The sequence below is a fragment of the Cavia porcellus genome, unplaced genomic scaffold, assembly GCF_034190915.1.
Source record: "Cavia porcellus strain 051 isolate PalLab524CR breed Dunkin Hartley unplaced genomic scaffold, mCavPor4.1 scaffold_21, whole genome shotgun sequence".
In the NCBI taxonomy this organism is placed as follows: Eukaryota; Metazoa; Chordata; class Mammalia; order Rodentia; family Caviidae; genus Cavia; species Cavia porcellus.
Window position 1 is genome coordinate 31564844 of NW_026947504.1, and position 21475 is coordinate 31586318.

General features: G+C 43.1%; 1 protein-coding gene across 4 annotated transcripts in view; it reads left to right on the forward strand.

The window, feature by feature from the left end:
- The first annotated feature begins 1433 nt into the window (after window positions 1-1433).
- The window catches only part of Tnfrsf19 (TNF receptor superfamily member 19), an 88304-nt gene continuing 68262 nt past the window's right edge, over window positions 1434-21475 (forward strand). The window contains exons 1-3 of one of the 4 annotated variants that reach the window (XM_013141096.3): window positions 1434-2018; window positions 17604-17702; window positions 19641-19751. In XM_013141096.3, coding sequence (XP_012996550.2) covers window positions 17634-17702; window positions 19641-19751 — 180 coding nt within the window. In that variant the 5' untranslated portion in view covers window positions 1434-2018; window positions 17604-17633. Of the gene's footprint in view, window positions 2049-9133; window positions 9155-9588; window positions 9746-17603; window positions 17703-19640; window positions 19752-21475 lie in introns of those variants that run through there. The other 3 variants (XM_003477245.5, XM_005007019.4, XM_063232515.1) reach the window with 3 other exon arrangements.

The window sequence follows — 21475 nt, forward strand, 5'->3', positions numbered from 1 at the left end:
GCCTCAAAAAGAAATGAACACATACTCTCTTGCAAATGTTTTATGCTTATAAACATTTACTTTGTATTCATGAGCTCAGGAATTGTGCAGACTTCAGGTGTCACAGGAATTTTCCTGCGATGCTTCAAGAAAGTCACACAGCACTACATCCCTGAGTTCAAGAACCATCTCAGCTCTGTGAAATTTCTCAGCTTTGAGAAATGATGCATGACATATAAAAACTGTGAGAGAAACAGTAGGGCTTGGGGTGTGGCTCAGCGGTAGGGTGCTTGCCTTGGGAAATACCCAGGTCTCTGGCACTTCCCCCTCCCAAAGAAAACATTAAATAAACAGGACTACTCAAATGCTATAGTGAACTCATACACTGCTCAAACCAAATATTTTGCTATTAAAATTTGTTCAAGAATCATAGAAGCCTGGAAATAAATCTATCATAAAATACATTTTCAAATATTACACTAGAAAAAGTTAAATGAAACCAATTACAGAAGGAACTTATAAATAGAAAGATTTACAAGAGTATTTTCCTTTGGCCATTTAAGGGTTGAGAAGTTTCCATGATAAAACGGAAATGTTTCCTTTTGTTCTAGGAAAGAACCATCTGGGCTTCAGAAACACACTGGATTTAAGTGAAGATGAAAGGTATTCATCTCTTTTATGTATACAATACTGATCATAAAACAATTTTACTGTTTTGAATCTGGTGTTCAGGAAAAATAATATGGAAATTCTAAATAATGTGTGGTAGATTTAATTTTAAAATATAGAGAATTAGACTAAAATGGTGAGTTTTCAGCTAAAATCCACCCAGCTACCTGGGAAGTTGGGGGGCACAGTTGTGGAGTAGCCACAGGCACTCCTTTCCTGGAGTAGCTGTTTTCTTTGGTGAATTCTAAAATGCTTGGGTGGTGTTTGTGGATTCTGCCTACGAACTAGACATCTTAAGATTGCATTTTCAGAATCCCCAGTTTAGATCAAGACTCTGTTTCCGCCTCTGCCTGAGGTGGTAAGGCAGATATCTGTCGCCTGTGAATTACTGGTTTTCTCCTGTTTAACTAATTTAAGGAAAATACCACTACATGATTGCCAGTCAAATGTTCATAATTTACATTTTGAGGAAAGCAATTTACTTAAAAATTGTTCAAAATGTGTCCCACTGAAAACACAAACAAGAGTTTAAAATGAAATGCAGTCCCTCTGGCAATGTAACTTTAGAGGTTTTGAGGGAATGTTCTAATAATTCTACGTTGCTATTTAGCTATTGTGAATATTTGATAGTAGCTCTTTGTAGGAAATTCTGATTTCTATCAACCACAAGGCAATTAAAGGCTGTCCTTTGGCTGGACCCCATTCACCAGGGATCTTATCACTTCAGGAATGTCCACAGCAGCCTGTCTCTTCCAGCTGGGGACAGATAACAGAAACTGTCCTGTGTGAAGCACAATGGACTAACGTGATTAGAAATCAGGCGAACTCTGGTTTCTCTTGAGCTGAATTACGGCTCTCCTAAGTCCCACGGCGCTGAATGATGTCATGGGATCTGTAGTTCAGCGAGATGAAAGGGATAAAGCAGAGCCCGCTGGCAGTAGGAACAGCTTCCAGCACACAGCCCACAGCGAAGCCTGGGAACTGCAGAGCGGGGACCAGCCGCCAGCCCCAGCATGGAGGAGCCGCCGGCTGTGCCCCGTGCAAAAAATCAGAGCAAAAGGACGTGATCCGCATTTAAGAAAAGAATGCGTGGCCCGGCAGGCGGGAGGGCAGCTACCTACTTGCTGAAAGTGAACTTTCTGGATATCCCTGCATATATATAAGCTCAGCCCTGCCTTTGATGTTCAGCAACCGATCACTGATCAGATTACAGGCATTTCATCTCCCAGCTCCTCTGCCTTTGATCTGCATGGTTAATTTCATTTTCCTGGATTTGCAGTTTCGTCTGGGCTTGTGCTGACACACATTTTTGGGGAGGTGGAAGCATTTGGCACAGAAGTGCTGCCAAGGAGAGACTACGCTGCCCAAGGGTGCGTTCTGGGAAGAGCGGGCAGTTGCAGGTACTGCGTTTTGTGCTTTGTTGTAGCTTTCTCTGTGTTTTTCACGTGGGTCCTGGGGGAAAAAAGGTTTTAATCATTTAAGAGCAGACATTTCTGTAGCTGAATACTACATTATATTGCATGTGCGGATCAGGGTAAATTTGATACTAGATGTAATTTTTTAGTGGTTTGTACAAAAGGGTTTGCAATCTGTCATGCAAGTTTTACTTGGAAATAAATTGTTCGAACAGGACAAAACAGCACAGTGCAAACTCTAGCACGCAGCCAGAGATCCAGCCTCAGATTTGGGCACTACAGCTGCTCCAAGGATTCACGGGCCACTTTATTTAGCACACAGTCACTGGAGCTGTGCTTATTGAAAATGCGGTCCTTGTTTTCTCATTCGAAAAAGCAAAGCACGTCTCTGGTAATCCCATTTCTGTGGTTTATTTATTCTCTCACCTCCAAGATGTAAATCTATCAAATACATTTCCTTACGCAATTCATGTGCTGGAGGAAATTCTAAAAGCCATTTGTGTATGATTACAGCCTTTTATGTATAAAACTGAAGAAATTAAAAACAGACTAAAGCTGCAGTACACTTGGCTAAAAATACTGTATTAATTTTCTGTAACTTTTGGAAGTAGCACAAACCTTGGCTACAGAGCTGATGAAAGTTCACATGGTTAATATTCCTAAATGAACACTGACGTTCAATTTATAGTGACAGCTGTTGTATGTTACAGTTTGCCAACTGTTTATGAAAACTATCTGAGGAATCACCAGTTATTATGCTACAGAGAGTAAATTACTCACATTTTCACTTTAGTTAATGCCCTTAAAACCAAATTATATTGCTGCAGTGAATTTGAAAGTTAACTGGGTTTTTTTTTTTTTTTTTTGGTCAGTTCAATGATGGTTTATGCACACACACAGTAAAAAATAACTTCACACTGAAATGCAAGAATGCAAAACAGTGGACTCAGTGCCTACGCTGGTTTAGAGGTTTTAGTCTTAAGTTTATTTGAGCAAAATATTTAATCATCATCACAATTGTCTTGTTTTATGCTAGCTGAAATGATAAATGATAAGAACAGTTGTTCCTGACTCTTGACATTCTGATGAAACAGGAACTATCCAATGAGTCTCATTTCATATGTAATTAATTTTTCCAGAATCAATTAATTAAATTACTTTCCAAACTTTCTTCCTGATATTAGGAGGGTAAAGAGCATTGTTTGCCTCGTTGGAAAGCTTTTGATTGTTGTTAAGTTATTTAGAACCATGCTAGATTGGCTGTATTTTTCAAGTGTCAGTAAAAATTAAATCTAAAAGACTTAAGTGTTGTTTTTAGTCCTGCCAAAAGAGCATGTAAATATTTTTCTACTAATAATGCAACAAATTGTATTCATAATATCCTGATTTTTAAAAATTTGTCTAAAAGGTCCTCTTTCAACCTGAAAAACAGCAGTAATGTCCACATTCACAGAAAAAAATTAACTTTTAATGTCCAGAAATGATACCTTAAAAAAACCATGTTTTGGAACTTGTTCGGTTAGTACAGAGTCAGTGTTTTGCATTTTTAAAATGTCTGTTTATTCTCCCACTAGGTTCATTTTAACAAATAGACTCTCTGAGGAGCACAAAACAAAGGAGAGAATTAGCAATTATCTGATTAATTTAGGCTTTGCAGAAAACTAGCTTGGGCAAGTCAAGTCCCTGAAAATCCACTTCAGTGTCTGAATTAATTCAGTTAATGTTTACCTCTTGTGCTTTTGTTGAGAAATGAAGCCTAGTGCATTTGATTTTAAGAGAAAGACAGACGACTACCGTTAAAGAAACAGGTATAGTCTCAAAGCATTTCTTAATTAATTGCCATGAGATGCCCCTGATTGTGATTTAGTAGATACACCCCATAATACTTCTACTGAACAAAATGCTTCTATTAGGTTTTTTCAAAGCACTTCCCTATCTTGCTTCAATGGCAGCTTTGTTACGGCAGAAAGGCCAGCTCTTCAAAGGACTCATTTCTAGTCCTGATTCTGTCACTGATTAGCTATGTGACCCTACGGGAGTCACTTCACTACCCAGCTTTCTTCTGTGTAACTTGAGTGGTTGATCAGATCATTTTCCTGTAATAAGCGTGACTGGAATGTTTATAGCCATTGTACAGATGTGGAAACTGAGAAGATGGAAGAAAAAGTTGGCTGACTTTCTGAGCACTTGCCCAGTGTTCCTTCCATTCTACTGCAGTCTATTTTCTAACAATTGCCAAGACAGATGCCCTTAGCAGCGGGTCAGAGAACAATGCTGATTTGAGAGATAAAGAAAGCCACTTCCTAGTGCCATGTCCCCTTTGAGTCCAGAGCAGATATTACAGCCAGCTGGATGACTTCCCAACTACTCTTCTGCATCTGTATTTTAAGCTGTAATTTTAAATGTAATTTAATTTTAAATGTAATTCCTGCCACACATAATTTACCAAGACATTTAAATTTTTTTCATAAAAAACTGAATGTATTAACGCCTTATGAAATTGTATGTGTGCCTGTCTCTGTACATATATAAATAGGAGTTGGCATCATATAAGCACATCACTGTGTTTTTAAAGAGAAGATATTTTCTTAGGAGGGGTCAGTGGGAACCATGAAAAGATAAATCATTATTTCAAAATTATTCCTCCTCAATGTACAGTTGCGGTGGGAATCTGTGAAATTTCAGCTTATAATTTCAATATAGTTGCATCCATAGCATGCCATGTTTAATTATGCTAAGAATTCTTGAATGCGTTTTCATTAACTCTTTTTTTCTTGGAAACAAATTTCCTGTGAAGATTTTTAATACAGTTATTGATTAAATTTTGTGCCTCTATACTGCTTCAGAGGTCAGATGGCTGTCCATTATAATTCTTCTTATCACTTGCTAAGTTTCATATGAATCTTTACATATTCTTAACATTCACTAATATTTATTAATTCATTAATTACTTAATTCTGTATTGTTAGTTAATTTAATATGTATTGTGAATTTCTGTGTCAGGTATGATAACAATATATTTTTTAAGCACTATCTCACTTAAATTCACAACTAGTAAATTTGTCACCCTCCAGTATGTACATGGGTGCCACAAACCTCAGAAGTCTTGAACCCGTTATGGCAGGAGTAGAGTCCATCTAATTTCAAATCTTAGCTGCTTTTTCCAGGGCAAAGCAGTTCATTCTGTCCATTCTGAGAACTGGACAATCAACAACATTATAACCAGAATCTTGTCACATGGATATCACATTTTCCTTTCATTTTGTATACTTTATAAGAATGATCAGACGTTTTTGATCAGTAGACTCTTAAGCCAGAAAGGACCTCAATACAGAGCACACCCACCCTCTGGCTTCCTGCTGGACTGGGCCCCAGCACCTGCCACCGTGGGGCAGGATGTGTCCCTGTGAGAGTGACACCCGTCCAAGCCTCCCCAGGAAAGCTAATGAAGTGGTGTCCTTAAAAGAGTGCATCTGTAAAGCCAGGCCAGCTGGTACAGGCCTGGACTCAGCTCTCACAGAGGCTGAGGCAGGAGGATCCAAAGTTCCAGCCCAGCCTGGGCGACTTGGTGACCTATTCAGAGCTGCTCAGATTAAAAATAAAAATGGGCTGGGACATCACTCATCGTAGAGGCCTTGGCTTCACTCACAGTACTGGAGGAGAAGCATCCTGTGGGCTGGATTGAGAGGTCGGCTGTGCTCCATGAGCAGAGTGAGGGCAGCCTGTGGGCTGTGCCGTGTCCCCCACTGTGTGTGTCTCCCCACAGACACTTCGCTCTGTCTCCAGAGTTGTCCCTGCACCGCCTCTCACTTGCTGAAGCCAAGACGCATGGCTTGGCTGGAGAAGGTGTTTAACGCCACCCATGGCGACCTCACTCTGCCCTTGAGGGAAAGAGAGGTCAGGTGAGGGTAAAGCGACTTTATGAAACCGTTCCTTTCACCGTGCACGGCTCTGTGGGAAGCGTTCTGGTCAGTGTGCATCTCCACCCTGTTCAGTGTCCCGGCCCCTTGATGGCAAAGAACGGCAGCAAGTCAGAGGCAGTCCCTTCACTGATAAACTCTCGACACCCACCTGACCGTGAGGACAGAGATCGCTGCGAGGGCTCTGATTCTGACCATTTCTCTATTCATGCCACGAGTTTGACCTTGTGTAGACTAAGCTGCCTCTTTGGCCACCCTGTGTCCATTGGTTTATGCACCCACGGTACGGTGAAGTCAGATAGGATTCAGGGAGCCCATGTTTTGATCCTAGCCTTATTACTAACCTGCTGGGTGACCTTGAACTTGTCCCTCAGCCTCCCCCAGCCCTTCACTGATAGTAATTGGCAGCAGTAGGTGATGAGAACTACTTAAATAAGGCTTTTCCTTTATTTTCTTAAGCCTCTGACAGGCATTATTACCTTTTGAGACTCTCACTTCTAATTATTAATTCATTCCACAAAATTGAATGAGTACCTACCTGTACATGTTTCTGATTTTGTTGGCCTCCGGAGTCTTCTGTGTGCATCTCTCAGGCATGTCATATGTAGGGGGCAAGCACTGCAAACTCGTGGCAACTACACTGTTCTATTTTCCAAGGAGTCATGACTTACGGTAGAAATTACTGGAAGTCAGGCAATTTTCCATTAGTGACTCCAATAAACTAGTTTATCAATGATAAACTAGTTTATCAATAAGTTATTTCATGAATTTAACTTTTTGCTTCAATTGGATGCTATATAAAAAAGCCTTTAAACATAATCTTTGAAACACCTCTATCAAGATCCTGGTAGTAAGATCTGCAGACAGCTTTGTGGTAGAGCTCTTGCTTGGCATGCATGAGCTCCTGGGCTCCATCCTCACCCTCTCTCTGTCCCTCTCTGTCTGTCTCTGTCTCTCGCACACACACAGGCACACACACGCACACAAAAAGTAAATAAAGACCCTTATACCAAGCTGGCTTTTCTAGTAAAAATTCAATTCATTAATGACACCCAGTACTTGAGAGGGAGAAAATGCTCCGAGCCTTGATTCTAAACCTCGGTTTTATTCTGAATGAGCCTAGAAATGGTGCATCCTCTTAGAACTGACCAGATCATATAAACAACTAAAGCGAGGTGAAGTGGCGAGTATTTATCTAACCTAATGGGGCTTCTTCTCTTTAGAATAAGAGGCATCCAATAGCTTCAGGGCAGAGGTTCCATGGTCTTTTTTTTTAACTGTGTTATCATTTTGAGGTCATTTACTGATTGATGCTGGCCATCATGTGCTCTGTGAAAGCTCCGTACTCCTTAGAGTGGTATCATTTAGTGACCGCTTACCTCACGCCGACTGTCAGCCGAAGTGCTTTATGTATTATTACATGTTTACCGACCACAAGTGAAGTGATTCATTTTACAGAAAAGCTGGAAATCTGGGGAGACTGACCACCTTTTTCAAGGTCATACATCTAGTGAATGCCAGCTTGGCATGAAGACCAGAGAGCCTGATGCTAGGGTCTCTCTTCACCATGAGCTAACAGAAGAGCTGGGAAAATCAACCGAAGTCCCAAGCAGTGATTTAAGAACTAATGAGGCAAATAAAGCGTCACTGTCCCCCGTACAAAAAGAGGTCGGAAAGCAAAAAAAGGCTTGACTGAAGCCAGAGAAGGTGGTTCCAACTTGGCAGGTTGAGTTCTGCATAGTAAACATTTAATGAACATTTGTTTGAATGATTCATACTATCAGAGATACAAATTGAAACAGAGTATGCTCCTTCCATGAAAGTGTTTTCAACTCCCTGAGAAAGACTAAGTCCACACATAACTATGACACAAAGTAGAATATGGCAAGTCCAAGATACCACAGACCTTGTGGAGAGGGGAATTTCAGCAGCAATTAGGGGGGACTCATGGGAGTTGCAGCTCTTGAGCTGGTCCTGAAATAGGGTAAGGAGTCCGAGGTAAGGGACATGTGTGAGCCTACGGGGCAAGCTTCGAGAGCCAAGGAAGGGCAAATTCAGGGCACATCTGAGGCAAGGCAAGCAGACTAGTTTGGTAAGAATATAAGGCATGAGGCTCAGAGGAGAGAAAGATAAAGCTGAAAAGGTGGGCGGAGTCCATACACAGAAAGGTTTGCATGCTAATCCAAGGGGAGCGGAAGCCATTTTTTCAAGAAGGAACCTCCAATAACCACTGTAGCCAGAGGCTGCACAGCTATGAAAGGCAGGCCACGGGGTTGAGGGTTGTAGCAATGGTCAGGGCTGCAGCAATACCCTGGCTGCACCAAGGGAAAAGAGGAGGATGGGGGAACGGCCAAGGCCTTGCAAAAGTGGAGGCAGCAGTTCAGTAGTTAGGGATAAACTGAGTCTCCCTGCCCTATGTGGTAGGCTCTAGGATGTCCAGGAAATAACATGCATCTTCACGAGAGGGGCATCTTCTTGGGGAAGGGAGTCCTTGGGTGTAATCTGGGAGGTGCACACGAAGACTAGAGGCAAACAGAATAGGAAACATGTACAGACGCTGGCCTTGAGGTTCAAGCCTGCGGATGGACGCCGTTTGTAAATCACCCACAAATCAGTCGCCGCTGTGACTGCTGTTTGAGTGTGTCGGATGTGATGTATACCTGGAGGTATGATCTAGGAATGATGGTATTTTCCTGGTATTTTTCACAGGTAGCTCGTGTAGCACTATGCTGGTTGCAGTGTGGGTCAGTTAATGATAACTATTCATCCGTCCATTAATTCACACAACCAGTATGTAGTTAGGGTCCACGGTGGGCCTTGGGGTATAGAAAAGAAACTCAGGTTGCCTCCAGAGAGAAGTGCAGATGACTCTGGAAGGCAAAAGCAGCCTGAGAAACGTCCTGTCCGTGTCAGGCCCCACCGCTTCCTGGACAGAGGCAACTATGATCGCTTTCTGCAGCTTTCTAACGGGTGTCCAGTGCGCCCCTTTAACAAACCTTGAGGCAGGCACTGTTAGCTCCACTTCATAAAATAAGGTCAGCTACATAAATAACCTGGCGTAGCACTAGCAAGCCACAGAGCCCAGCTCTGCTCTGCACTGCCCTCTGCCTCCCGGGCTGCGCGGGGCAGGCCGGCCTGAGGTGGATGGGGTAGAGGAAGGAGTTCTCCGAGGTGAGCGAGCCCTGGAGGGCGCCAGCTGAAAACTCCATCAGTGCATCCCCGAGTACTGAGCACGCTGGCCCCAATGGGACCCATGGGAGCGCACACCCCAAAGCCCGGGATCTGGCCTTCTTTTCTTGGGGTGGGGGAGAGGGGTTCTTGCTCCTTTGCAGAAGCGGGCTCCGGGGTGCCCAACTTAGGTCCTGGGGAAGTGGCCAGGGAAGGAAAGGCAGGCTCCCTCCCTTCTGGAGGACCCGCACCCCAACACAGCCAAGCTCTGGTGCCGTGGTCTCCCCATCTGCAGCCCGCTCCCCACCCCGAGTTCACCGGCTCCGGCCCCCCCATGCTCCTCCACCCTGGACCCCAGCTCCCCGAGGTGGCCGAGGCGGAGACCGGGCCTCTGGGGGCCGGGCGGGGCCGCGGTGCGTGGGGCGGGGCCGGGCGGCGGCTGTTGCCTGGCTACCAGAGCGGAGCCGGGGGCGTGGGGAGCCGTCGGGCGTGCGCACCGAGGGATCCCACCGGCTCCGCGCCCCGCGCCCGCGCCCTGGCCGCCCGCACCCGCAGCCTCGCCCTCGCGGACCCGGACGGAGCCCCCGGCGGGAGGTAGGTGCGGGGCCCGCGCGTTGACAGCGGGGCCGAGGGTGCGGCGCCCCGGGACCTCCGCCTGCGGCCCCGGGAGCGCGCTGCGGCCGGCCGGGCCTCCGCGCCGGGATCGCGCCCGGAACCCGCTCCGGCGCGGCGGGCTCGGGCCAGCGCGGGGACCCGGGCAGGGCCAGGCAGGGCGCAGGGCCGGGCAGGGCGCAGGTCCGGGGAGCCCGGCAGCGGTGCCTCCCAGCCCGCTCAGCTCCAGCAGCCTCAGGGAGGAGGAGAGAGCTGGGATGCTGTAGAGATCAAGTCTGGGGGGATCTAAGTGCTGCGATCATGGGGGGCTGGGAGAGGGCACAGCACTAAATGCGCAGAGCTGCATCCCCAGCCGCTCTGTTTTGCTTTTTGAAACTGGATCTTGCTAAATTGCCAAGGGTGCATTCACACCACCACCCTCCTGCCTCGGCCTCTTAGTACTGAGGTTACGATTGCGTCACTACGCCCAGCCTGTGAGCTGTTTTCATGGTCTTAAACGAAGCATAAACCTAAACCTTCATCGTAAAAATAAAAAGTCACGCCACTTTTTACGCGTTTTCATAACAGGGCTTGGTTTGCAAACAAATCTATAAGCGTTATTCAATATTTCTTTAGGCGAAACAGTTTAATTCAATGTATTTATGAGGTTTTTTGTATATGACAGTCTCTTTGTATAAACAGGAAGCAGGTATTGTTAAGCATGACTTACGCATGACTTATGTAAACAGAAGATTTATTTTAGTTTTGCTATTTCGTGATCAGATGCTCAGATGCAATGGGAGGATTACACTGCGTTCAGGATTTCCTCCGTGTGTTTTCTGGGGCCGAAGTTCATCTTAGACTTTTTTGCCAGCGCTGCTTTCATGCAGTTTGAAAGTATATTTTTATTTCCAGAACTGCTTATTATCTAATTTAGGGATGAATAATTATGGGGTGAGAAGGGGGCCCTCCTGTGGAAGACAGTTGTTGACATATTTGGAGATAGCTAAGATTTAAAAAGAATTTTTCTTTGTGTATTATTTACCAAGCTGCTCTGAGAATAACTCAAAACAAGAATTCATTTTGAAAACGCTGCCCTGACATCAGTCCCTGGAGTGTTACCGTGACTTCTGTCAGTTCTCTGTAACTAGTGAAATACCTGCGGTAACTGGTAACTGCTTTATTACCACAGCCGCATGGCCGGGTGACTTAGAATTTCCCCCCCTGCAGTAGGTGTTAATGCTGATGTTGTGTTAGCTTTTTCTGGGACACTTGTGGAAGTTCCTTGTGTCTTTGGCCAGCGTGTCATGACCCGAGTCCAGGCCAGGTCTTGAAGGAAATAAGGATGGGTGAAGATGCCCACTAGAACCCAGTAGGCAGAGCCTTTCCTGTCAGGAGACTTGAATGAGAGGCGTTGCTAACATCCAGAGAGCTACTGAAGAGGCTTCTTTAAAAACAGACAACTTCAGACGATGAATCAGATTCCGGCTTTGATTTATATACATTTAAAATAGAAAACACTAGAGACATGTATTGTCATCTCTTATACTTTAACGCCAAGCTTAATTTACTGATGATGAGCATTGAGAAATTCTGCTGATGTTTGCAAAGAGAATTTGAGTCTCCCTCTTTGACTTACTGAAATCTCAGAACCCACGTTAGCTTCGCTCGGTCCTTCTGCTCCACCCTCACAGTTTAACGTAACACAATTTAAAAACTCTGTGCCTCTTTTTGCATTTGAACATCTGATGAATAAATATTTAAAGTCAAACATTTAGAAACCTGAAAAGCCAGCATGCTCTTCGCTGTGTTGACCCTGAGTTGAATAAGTAAGCCCACCTTGAATAAGTGGACATTCCAAATGAATTCACTGGCCACCGCGTATGGGGTAAGAGAGCCATGCAATACATCTGCCCCCTGGCAGCTATTTGTTAAATGTGCATAAGCTTTGTAAAGAAAACTTCTAGCTGAAGAAAAAGAAAAGTAAACCACTGGGAACAGAATTTCTTTTCTTCATTTACTGGTCCAGCAGTGATTTCATTCATCATGTTTTATCCATTAAAAATGTCTGCATTTAGAAGGAAAACATTTAAACAGAATTGTATTAGCTTCCAGTGCACACGCCATAAAATATGTACCTTTTAAAGCGACATTTGATGACCTAAGATTTTAAAAGAATCACCTGTGAGACAAAGAATTGGATGTTCAACTGTTGTCATCTGACCACTTTTCAGTTTGGATGGGTCGAATATGAGGACACTCTAAAAGAACTGTGTCTGCTAATCCTGGAGAACGGTCCGGCCAGAGGGAAGCGTGGTTTCAGAATCTCTTCAGACTTCCCCCTAAAATAAAAAAATTAGCAACTGTGTTTTACAGATAGATGGCTGTGCATAGCTCTCTTAAAATTGACTGTGTAGGTATTTGAGGTTCCCTTAATCACTGATGCTACAATTACCCAATTTTACTTTAGGATAGAAAAACACTTTGCAATATGTTTGTTAAAAAAAGAAAACATAGAAGCCTGAAGTGGCCCTTAATATTTTTTGAATGTTGGAAGAACTGGAGATATTGTACTTGGCAGCAATTTTAAAGCTTGTAGAGTTTTTAGTAGAAAATATTTCATGGTTTATAAAAGGGAAACCATTCCCCTTCCTCAACCAACAGCAATACTCTGGTGAGCCTAATGGGCCGGTAAAGTTCTACCAGCCCTGCTATGTAGGAAGAATGACTTTCAGAATCTAGTGAAATTAAAGAGTAAGGTGCAAAATATACAGAGATTTGGGGGTGCTTTTGTATTGGAAATAGCAGTACCCTAAATTTCTAACTAATTTTTCATTCATGTGGGTTCGACAGTATTTCTAAGTCATTAATTATTATGCTTCACCATTACAATGTAAAAGTCTGTATGTATAGCACTGGCCTTTTTTCAATGCTGATTTTATACATTGTAAGCCTGCCAGTTTACTTGAATGTTGATGCATTTCTTTAACATTTCAGCTTATTACATACTGGAAAAATACAGGAGTTGAATGTAGGTAGCTTCATTACCTAATGTTAATAGTTTTACTAAATGAAATCTCTTGCCTGTTTCCCTGCCTCTGTGGGATAATAAACAGCTTCTAAGAGATGAAAGCGTAGAAAACAAAATAAGTTAGTCTAAAAAAAAGCATTCCATTAGTTCAAATTATTCCCAGGTTCATATGTTCTGCTCATTCATAAAAATAAATGTAATGAACATAACCTTTGGAAAGATCATTTACTGTTAAAATTAGAAGGATAACTATCAGCTCCCCTTCCAAAGTGCTGTGTATTTGGCAATAGAGGTTGAGCATCCCTAGCCCCAAGACCCCAAATCTGAAACAGTCCAAAGTATGCTGACATGACATCATGAGTGGAAGATTTCATTTCATGCCCAAATTTATTTAAAATTTACCCTCAGGCTCTGTGGGCAGGCTACATATGAAACATGGTGCATTTCATGTGTAGGCCTGAGTCTCATCCCTAGGATATCATCACGTATCTGCACAGATTCCAAAATCTGAAAAAGCTCAAAATCCAAACCACTTCTGGCCCCATGTGTTTTGGACAAAAGACATATGCCCTTCACTAGAACATTCTATCTAAGACGTGGGGTCCCACCGTAACTTACATTTCGATCTTAGGTAATATGTGTACATTTTTCACATCTGTTGCTTCATCCCTTACAAATCTAAGAGATAAAGTGTCTCTGATGAATGAATTTCTGCATTTGTTTAGCAGGTGCCAGGTACGTCCTGGCCGAGTTACACTTCTGGGTGAAATCGGGGTCTTTGATGTGACACCGTCAAAACTCAGCCACGTGGTGATAAAATGAGAAAGGGCGTCCAGTAGGGCAGCAGGGACTGGAGGAGAGTGGCTCCCCTGACGGTGTGTCCGTCTGTAAGGGACACAGGGGCTCAGCCCTGGCTCACCTGGCCTTCGCATGGCATCCTGCAGTTGCCAGATTGTCTAGGAAGTGCTTCACTTTTAATATTGAGAAGTAAAGGTTCAATGCTGCCATGGTAAAAACATAAAAGAGTGCCACCTGCATAGGGTTTCGTGATTTTGGACGCAGGAACACAAGCAATGTTCACGGATGGAACCTGCTGGATTCTGTCCCTTGGGCGTGGGGGGGCGGAGCAGGACACGGCCTGTTGGTTGCCATATGCCCCAGGGAGCAGGCCGAGCCACTTTACTTGGTAAGAAGCCACTGGCCAGGGACCCCACAGGACGTTTGCAGCTCTGTGCCCCTTCTGTGGGTGATGTCCCTTTCTTCTGGGCTCCCCTAGTTCCAATCTCTCCCCCTGCTTGTCAGTGTGGGATGGCAGGTAAGCAGCAACCCTGGGCCTCTAGAGTCCAGTCAGCCAGGCAGAGCAGCTTTCTCTGTATGAAGGGCTCAGCCGAGGCTGGCTTCTCAGCACACCTTCTGCGAGGGTGGGTTCTGGATGCTAGGACGTGTCTAATCCAAATATTTCGGCAAACTAACAGCCCCAGTGGATGACCTGTTGTATGTAATCACGCTAGTTGGTATCTCTCATGTTCAGTAAATCATCTCCAAATAAATAGAACTCTGAAACATACAAAAACATTTTTCTGTCTTTGGGTCAGACCCCCAAATGCCCAGAATTTAAAGGCAGTGTCAACAAATAACCTTTTATGGCCTTATTTTCACTTTAAATATTATTACTTAAACACAAGCCATTTCATTAAATTTTTCTTCTTTTTGACAAATGCCAAAAAAATTCATTAAGAACTTCATTTTATTCCAGGAAAGTCAAGGTCATACTTGTAACACTCCATCAGCTGAACTGTTTATTTCTAAAGTGCTCCTTCCCCAGGCTATATTGAAAGGTACTGGGGGGACCTTTACCCCTGCCACGCTGTGGGTCCCCCAGGCCCACCTCTGTGGTTTCTCCCCAGCCTCAAGCTCGCCTCTCAGGCCCTGTAACTGTTTGCTCACAGCTGGTGTAGTAGGTAAACTCTGTGACTTTGTTGGTTACTGATCATCAGTACTGGTCAGAACCAACTTCTGCCCCTTGATCGTGGTCATCTAAATGGCTCACATTTGTCAGGTATAGGTGGTCTTCAAGGATGCTTGACGTGATAGATCCTCCTTTGGTCCTAGTAAGAAGGTCATAGTATGAAGGTCCAGGGTCCCTAACACTTACAGAGCGCTTACTGTGTGCCACGGACAGTGGTTTCCGTTAACTCTCCAGGAAGTGCTTGACAGCCTCAGCTCACTGAATCCTCGCTGCTGCAGTCTGGGAGCCGGGCTGCACTCTACCTGGTCCAGGCTGACGGAGGCTGACTCTAGGCTGACTAGTTTGGGTTTATGCACAGATAGGTGATATTTCCCATGACAACGGTGCCACAAGCAGCAGCAGCCGTCCCTGGGGAGAGGTGCTCTTACTTTGGCACTGGGCTAGTTAATTCTCGCCATGAGACGGGTTCTGTTTACCTCTTTATAAATGTGTGGTCTGCACACATCATTGCTAAGAGGCACTTCGTGCTCTTCTCCTCCAGGAGCCAGCCTGGTTCCAGGACAGCATTCTGTCCCCCTGGTGACTCCCTTGTAGTGTGTGCAGACTCTGCCACTCTCTGTTTCTCTTACTTGGCCTCAATGGGTTGGTATGACTTGTTGAAAATCTCAAATGCAAAATCCAAAATGCTGCAAAACCTGAACTGTTTTGAGTGTCAACATGATGCCACAAGTGGAAAATTGCACAGTATGGGACTGTGTTTCATGCCCAAAGTTATTTAAAATACTGTATAAGGATAGGTGTGCTGATGTACACCTATAATCCCAGCACTTAGGCTGAGGCAGGAGGATCCCGAGAGAGTTCTAGGCCTGCCTTGGCTACAAAGTGAGCTCAAGGCCAGCCTGAACTGCATAGTGAGACCCTGTCTCAAAAAGACGAAGGAAGGAAGGAAGGAAGGAAGGAAGAGGGAAAGGAAGAGAAGGGAAGGGAAAGGAAAGGAAAAGAGTGCTTAAAAATACTATATAAAATTACCTTCAGGCAGTAAGGTATGCATGGGACATAAATGAATTTAGTAGTTGGACTTGGGTCCTGTCCTCTAAATGTTTCATTATGTGTATGCAGATATTCCAAAATCCAAGAAAATCTGGAATCTGAATTACTTCTGATTCCAGTCATTTCAAATACGGTTATTCAGCCTGTGTATTCTTTTGCCCATTAAATATAAATTGTGCATTTTTAGCTTCTTGAAAATTAACACATTTTTCAAGAGTGAGAGCCATGTTAAGCAGCAGCTAACCCGAAGCATCCATTTGAGACCTGTGCCTGGCCTTCCCACCCGCCCCCAACCCTTCATCTGCATGAAGGTGAGCTGTGAGGCTGGACAGTCGCTGGGTGACTTTGACATGTGTTGGGGGAAAGCTATGACTAAGAAACCGAAAAAGCTTGAATTTACTCAAAGTGGGCGTTCCTTGACAAGTGAGTCCCTGCCGCCCTGTGCAGGGGACCCCTCGGGGTGGGCGCCTCCAGAGCCGCTGCCTGAGACTGGCAGCTCCCCAGGCAGCAGCGCAGCCCTGCCCCGCTGCACCCCTCTTCCTGCGGCTCTTATTGTTTCGCTTGGGCCCACCTTTGGCCCACCGTTCTTGTTCTGTGCTTTGATTTCTGTGTTAATCAGATGATCTACTGTCCGGGGTCTCTATTAATTTTGGAAGATTCTACTTTAAAAGAGATTAAATTCTTGTTCCTGATAGATGGAGCCATTTTTTAAAAATCTCCTTGTCTGACCTTGTGCATCTCTAAAACAACAATCAGATTTGTTGCTGCATTTTAAACCCCCCTTGGTGTCAACCGAGACACTGGGTTTATGTTCTATTAAAATGCGGGGTCACGCGGCCCTTTACATCACTTGCGACCCTCAGATGGATGCTTACTTTCTATCAGTGAGTAATTTGCGCTGTGCTGCCTGAGAGCAGAATTCACACAGGCCAAACCTCAGCTGTCTGCTTCCTGGTGGAGTTCAAGGCCCCAAGATCCTTGCTTGCTTGTTTATTTTTGTGCTGAAGCTTGAACCTAGAGCCTCCACACTGGACTTCCCAGACCTTTTTTACCTTTTTAAATTTTGAGACAGGGTCTTGCTTATGGCTAAACTGCTCAGATTAGGCTGGAACTTGGAATCATCCTGCCTCAGCCTCCCGGAGTTCTGGGAGTACAGATGTGCACACTATGCCTGGGTGGAAGCACAGTGCCTATACTCAGTAGACCACATCCAGTGGCAGAGTATAAATGACACAGTAAATGCAGGAACACCGACCCTGCAGCCACCCTGCCAGGGTGTTGCCGTAACTCTGCTTCTTACCAGCCAAGTGACCTTGGGCAGGTTATTCAGCTTCTCAGAGCCTCGGTTTCCCCATCTCTAAAATGGACAGAGTGATAGAATTAACATTTTAGAGTACTTGTGAGGCTCAGTGTGCTAAAGATAGTTCTTTGCTGAAGGTGCTAAGCAAGCGTTTTGGTTTTTTTAAATCACTGTTGGCACTGTCTACATGGAAGATTTATAAGTCACTGGTTAAATGTGATTCCCTTCTGAATGAAGTGGACTGGATACTGAAGACTTGGGTAGAAAAATAAAGGCAGGTTTACCTGAGAATTCAGAGCTAGTAGGAATTTTGCTTGCAATGTGTAGATAAGCTAGGTATCAATTCTCATTACCTAAAGTCTAAAATAATTATGCATTATAGGTCTGCTTTTTAAACATGACACTTAGTTCCTAATGTATCCAGAAAACGGCAGACGTTAGATTGGAGGTGAATGCAGGTTTGCTAAGGCTTTTCCTGTTGACTGTGACTTCCTTCCTATCTCTGATTTAGAGCCCTGCTGGGACACATTTGAGAAGAGCAATGGCTTTCAAAGTGCTACAAGAACAAGAGAAAACATTCTTCACTATTCTCCTTCTACTAGGCTATCTGGTAAGTAAACTCGTGTATTTCCTGAGACCATAGTGAAAACTTGGTCTTGTATTACTTTTCATTCCAAATTGCCTTTTGTAACTTTTGTGTTTAATAAGTGACAAAGTATTGCTAAGCTGTGGTGTTTTTAACAAGTGTTGAAATTACTTTATTTGAATTTAGATGAAGTCATAAAATTTCCTTGTTATTTATAGCCATTAGAGTAATGACATTATCATGGATTTATAGGTACATATTTCTCGTAACACATCCTAGACTCCAACAAGATTATAGATGCTAATTTGGAGCCTCTTAAAATTTAATAAGGAATTTAGAATGGATGTTTAAGAGTTATTATTTTGATAGCTATTTATACCCATCTTTGTTTCCAAAAGTATTAAAGACAGGTGGAAAGTATTGTTTCAAAGTATAACGGAAGATCTATAAAAGTGTCCAAAAGAAATAGAAATTTATTAACATAGAGATATAATAAAGACCTACAATTATAGAGAATTATTTATACTAAGTCTGGAAGACACATAAGTGGAAATGGGGTCGTATTGGAATCCAGGTCAGTAGTATATAAGGGAATCTTGCTTTTCTGTAATCAAAGATGTTAAACATTGGATAAGTGACCGAAAAGGGAGGCTGTGAAGTTTCTTATCAGAGATAACAGTCTCTGTACGGTAGAAGGCAAACTCTTCCCCTCCATAAAATCAGACACCTCAGAGTCAAGAGGAGCCCAGAGGGAAGAGAATGCTGGACCTCCCACCCTTTGTCTAGTCCTAATCTGAGTCCCCATCTTGAATTCTCTCTCCCATTTGCCCTAAGGGGTTCAGGCTTTACCTTTATTGAAGGAGGGTTATAGATACTATTACACCCATTACATGGATTCTTGCCTCAAGGCGGAAGTGATCTGTTGTTGCTTCTTAGGGTGGGCATCACAGTTTCCTTCATGCAGTGTGTGAGGGGGTTGCACACAGCAGGCTGCCTCTGCAGGGCCTCCTGGGTTTCTCAGCTTTCATTCAGGAGAACTTAATTGTGATTGGTAATGGTACTCCGGGCATTTAGGATAAGAGTTTAAACTGAATCTCTTCACCAAATTTGATGTGCTTTAATATCAGCATCTTAGGTGAAATGCCATCCATTAAGAAGCAGGTAAACCCAGTTCTATGGTAGTGGTAAGGGAGCCTTGGTTTTAGTTAAAATAAGAGAATACAACTTATTTGGGAAAATGACTTAACAAACTTTGTTTTGTCAGAGTGGAATTTTTCTAAGTTCTATGCTAAGAATCAAAATCTATAGGAAATAGCCAGGTGGTAATCAGTTAAGGGTATAAATTCATATTCACATTATACTTTTGCTTTGAAGCATTTTGGAGATTTTGGCCACGATTTTTATCCTCACCGGCATCACCACCACCGCCATCATCAAGAATGTCATTCATCTCATGATTGTGAAATAGTATTTTTTGAAAGATAACTGATAAGTAGATGTAATAAAATGAAAAACATTGAAAATTCTCCATCAAAGCCATTTGGATCTTTACGTCTACAGGATAATTGCAAATTCTTGTGGCTGTAGGAATATATTATATCGATTCAGTTACTCAGTTTATTACACTTGAATACATTTATATTTCTTGAAGATCAAAAAGGTTTTTTGTATTTAGCTTTCTTCTGTTGATTCAGAATTTTGCAGGTAGCAAAGGGACCTTGGGTTTCTGCAGGGCTGTGCTTTCATGTGTCATCTTAGAAAAGATAAAAGCAGCAAGGTCACCTTTCCCCAGAGTACACAGGGCGTCTCAGAGGAAGATAGAGACCCTGCTTACGGAATGAATAATCCAAGTGATCTTTACGCTCAGCTGTTACCTGACTGATACTGAAGACATGATTCCCTTCCCACAAGCAATACAGTAAACATACTTTACAATAACACTTGGTGGAATTTTTTTTCCAGCCATGTACAGTGATTTCTGAAACCGGAGACTGCAGACAGCAGGAGTTCAGAGATGGATCCGGGAACTGTGTTCTCTGCAAGCCCTGCGGGCCCGGCATGGAGCTGTCTAAGGTGGGTTTTGGGGGCATGGTGAATTGTGAATCTGTGTTTGTAAAATGCCATGTCTTTGGCTTAGTTCTTTTAGTTAATTATTAATGGAGCTTTGGACACTGTCATCAATACGTCACTTTAGCCAAACATTATCCAATTCCTTGTTCAGTACTTCTGATTCGTGTGTCTTAAACAGATAACTAGGTCCTCAAAACTGGAATTCAACAAATGTCATTAGTTCATGTAATTTAGTGTTTGTATTATTTTATTGAAAGCATATAAATTTTAAGTTTAATTTGGGTTAAAACCTAAAGTATTGATAACAGAAAATGTAAATGGTATCATTTACTTTTTTAAAAAGATGAATGTTACCCTTGCTAATAAATAAATAAAGTATCCTAAGTGAAGCTGCTTCAAAATAGTTCTTTTTCAAATTAGGATTTTGAAATTCCTTTGGTGATACAGATATTAGTCTCACTACTTTGAGGGTGTATTACCCCCAGGAGTACTTTAAATTTATTAATAGTGAGTTGTAACATGGGTCATTTCACAGACTTGCTATACATCTATTTGCCTTATTTTCTGATCTTCTGAAGTTCTTAGTATTTGTGGAGAGTTGATGTAATGTGTTATTCTAAATAAAGCATCAAAGCCATCCTGTTAGAAGAGAAACAATAGATTCTTTTTATGTAAAGTCACTTCTAAAGGAGAAGTCTTTTCTCCACTACAGACTACTATTCTTTAAGGTTGAGTCATTGATTTTTTTGATCAATGATCTACAAACAGCAGGAAACAAAGAATAATGCATTCCACAAGTAGATCCTGGAGGAGGGCTTTTCTTCCTGGTTGTCCAGTAAAATAAGTGGCAGCCTCAGAGTCCTGCTCAGGCTTTACTTCTGCTTGAAACTGGCTGACCTTCTAGCTGTGGGATTGACCTTCAAGTTAATTGTAATATCTCAGTGGAGAGTTTCTAGTCCCTCTTGATTATAGTAATGGGCATTTTCACACAGAGGAGTCGACACATTGGGTGGCGAAAGATTAATCTGTAGTAGATCTGTTTATCTAGCATTGGTACAAAAAAAGTTTAAAATGCCTTTAGAGCCAAGAAGAAAATAAAGAAGTTCTAGTCTTCAAAAGTCATCTGCCACAACTTTCATGAATGTCTAAATGAAACTATAAATGCTGAGAGATGAGCTTTTTTTTTTTTTGGTTTTTTGAGACAGGGTTTCTCTGTGCTATTCAGACTGACTTTGAGCTCACTATGTAGCCCAGGCTGGCCTAGAACTCTCAGCGATCCTCCTGCCTCAGCCTCCTAAGTGCTAGAATTACAGGTGTGCAGTACTATGCCCAGCTTAAGCAAATAAATCATTTCTAAAACAATATTCTCTTTCCTTTGTTCTTTCAATCTAGAGAATATAACATTAAAATTGTTTCTGGAGATTCAGACTTGAAGATAAAGGTGCAGTCAGATAGCATTTTTATAATGGAAAAATACTGTCGTCCAGTTTTTGTGTCCACATGGAAGGAGGTTGTAAAAAGCTGAACAAACTAAACGGCCAACGGCTCTTCTTAGATCTGTAGGAGAAGCGAGGTCCCGAGAGGCACTAGTGCTCCAGAGAGTGGACACGGAGACTCAGTGAAGCAAAACCCCTGGTCAGCAGCACTGGGACGGGAGTAGCTGACCAGACCTGACAGATCACTGCAGCCCAGGGATGGACAGGTCCTCAGGGCCAGGGAACCCCAGA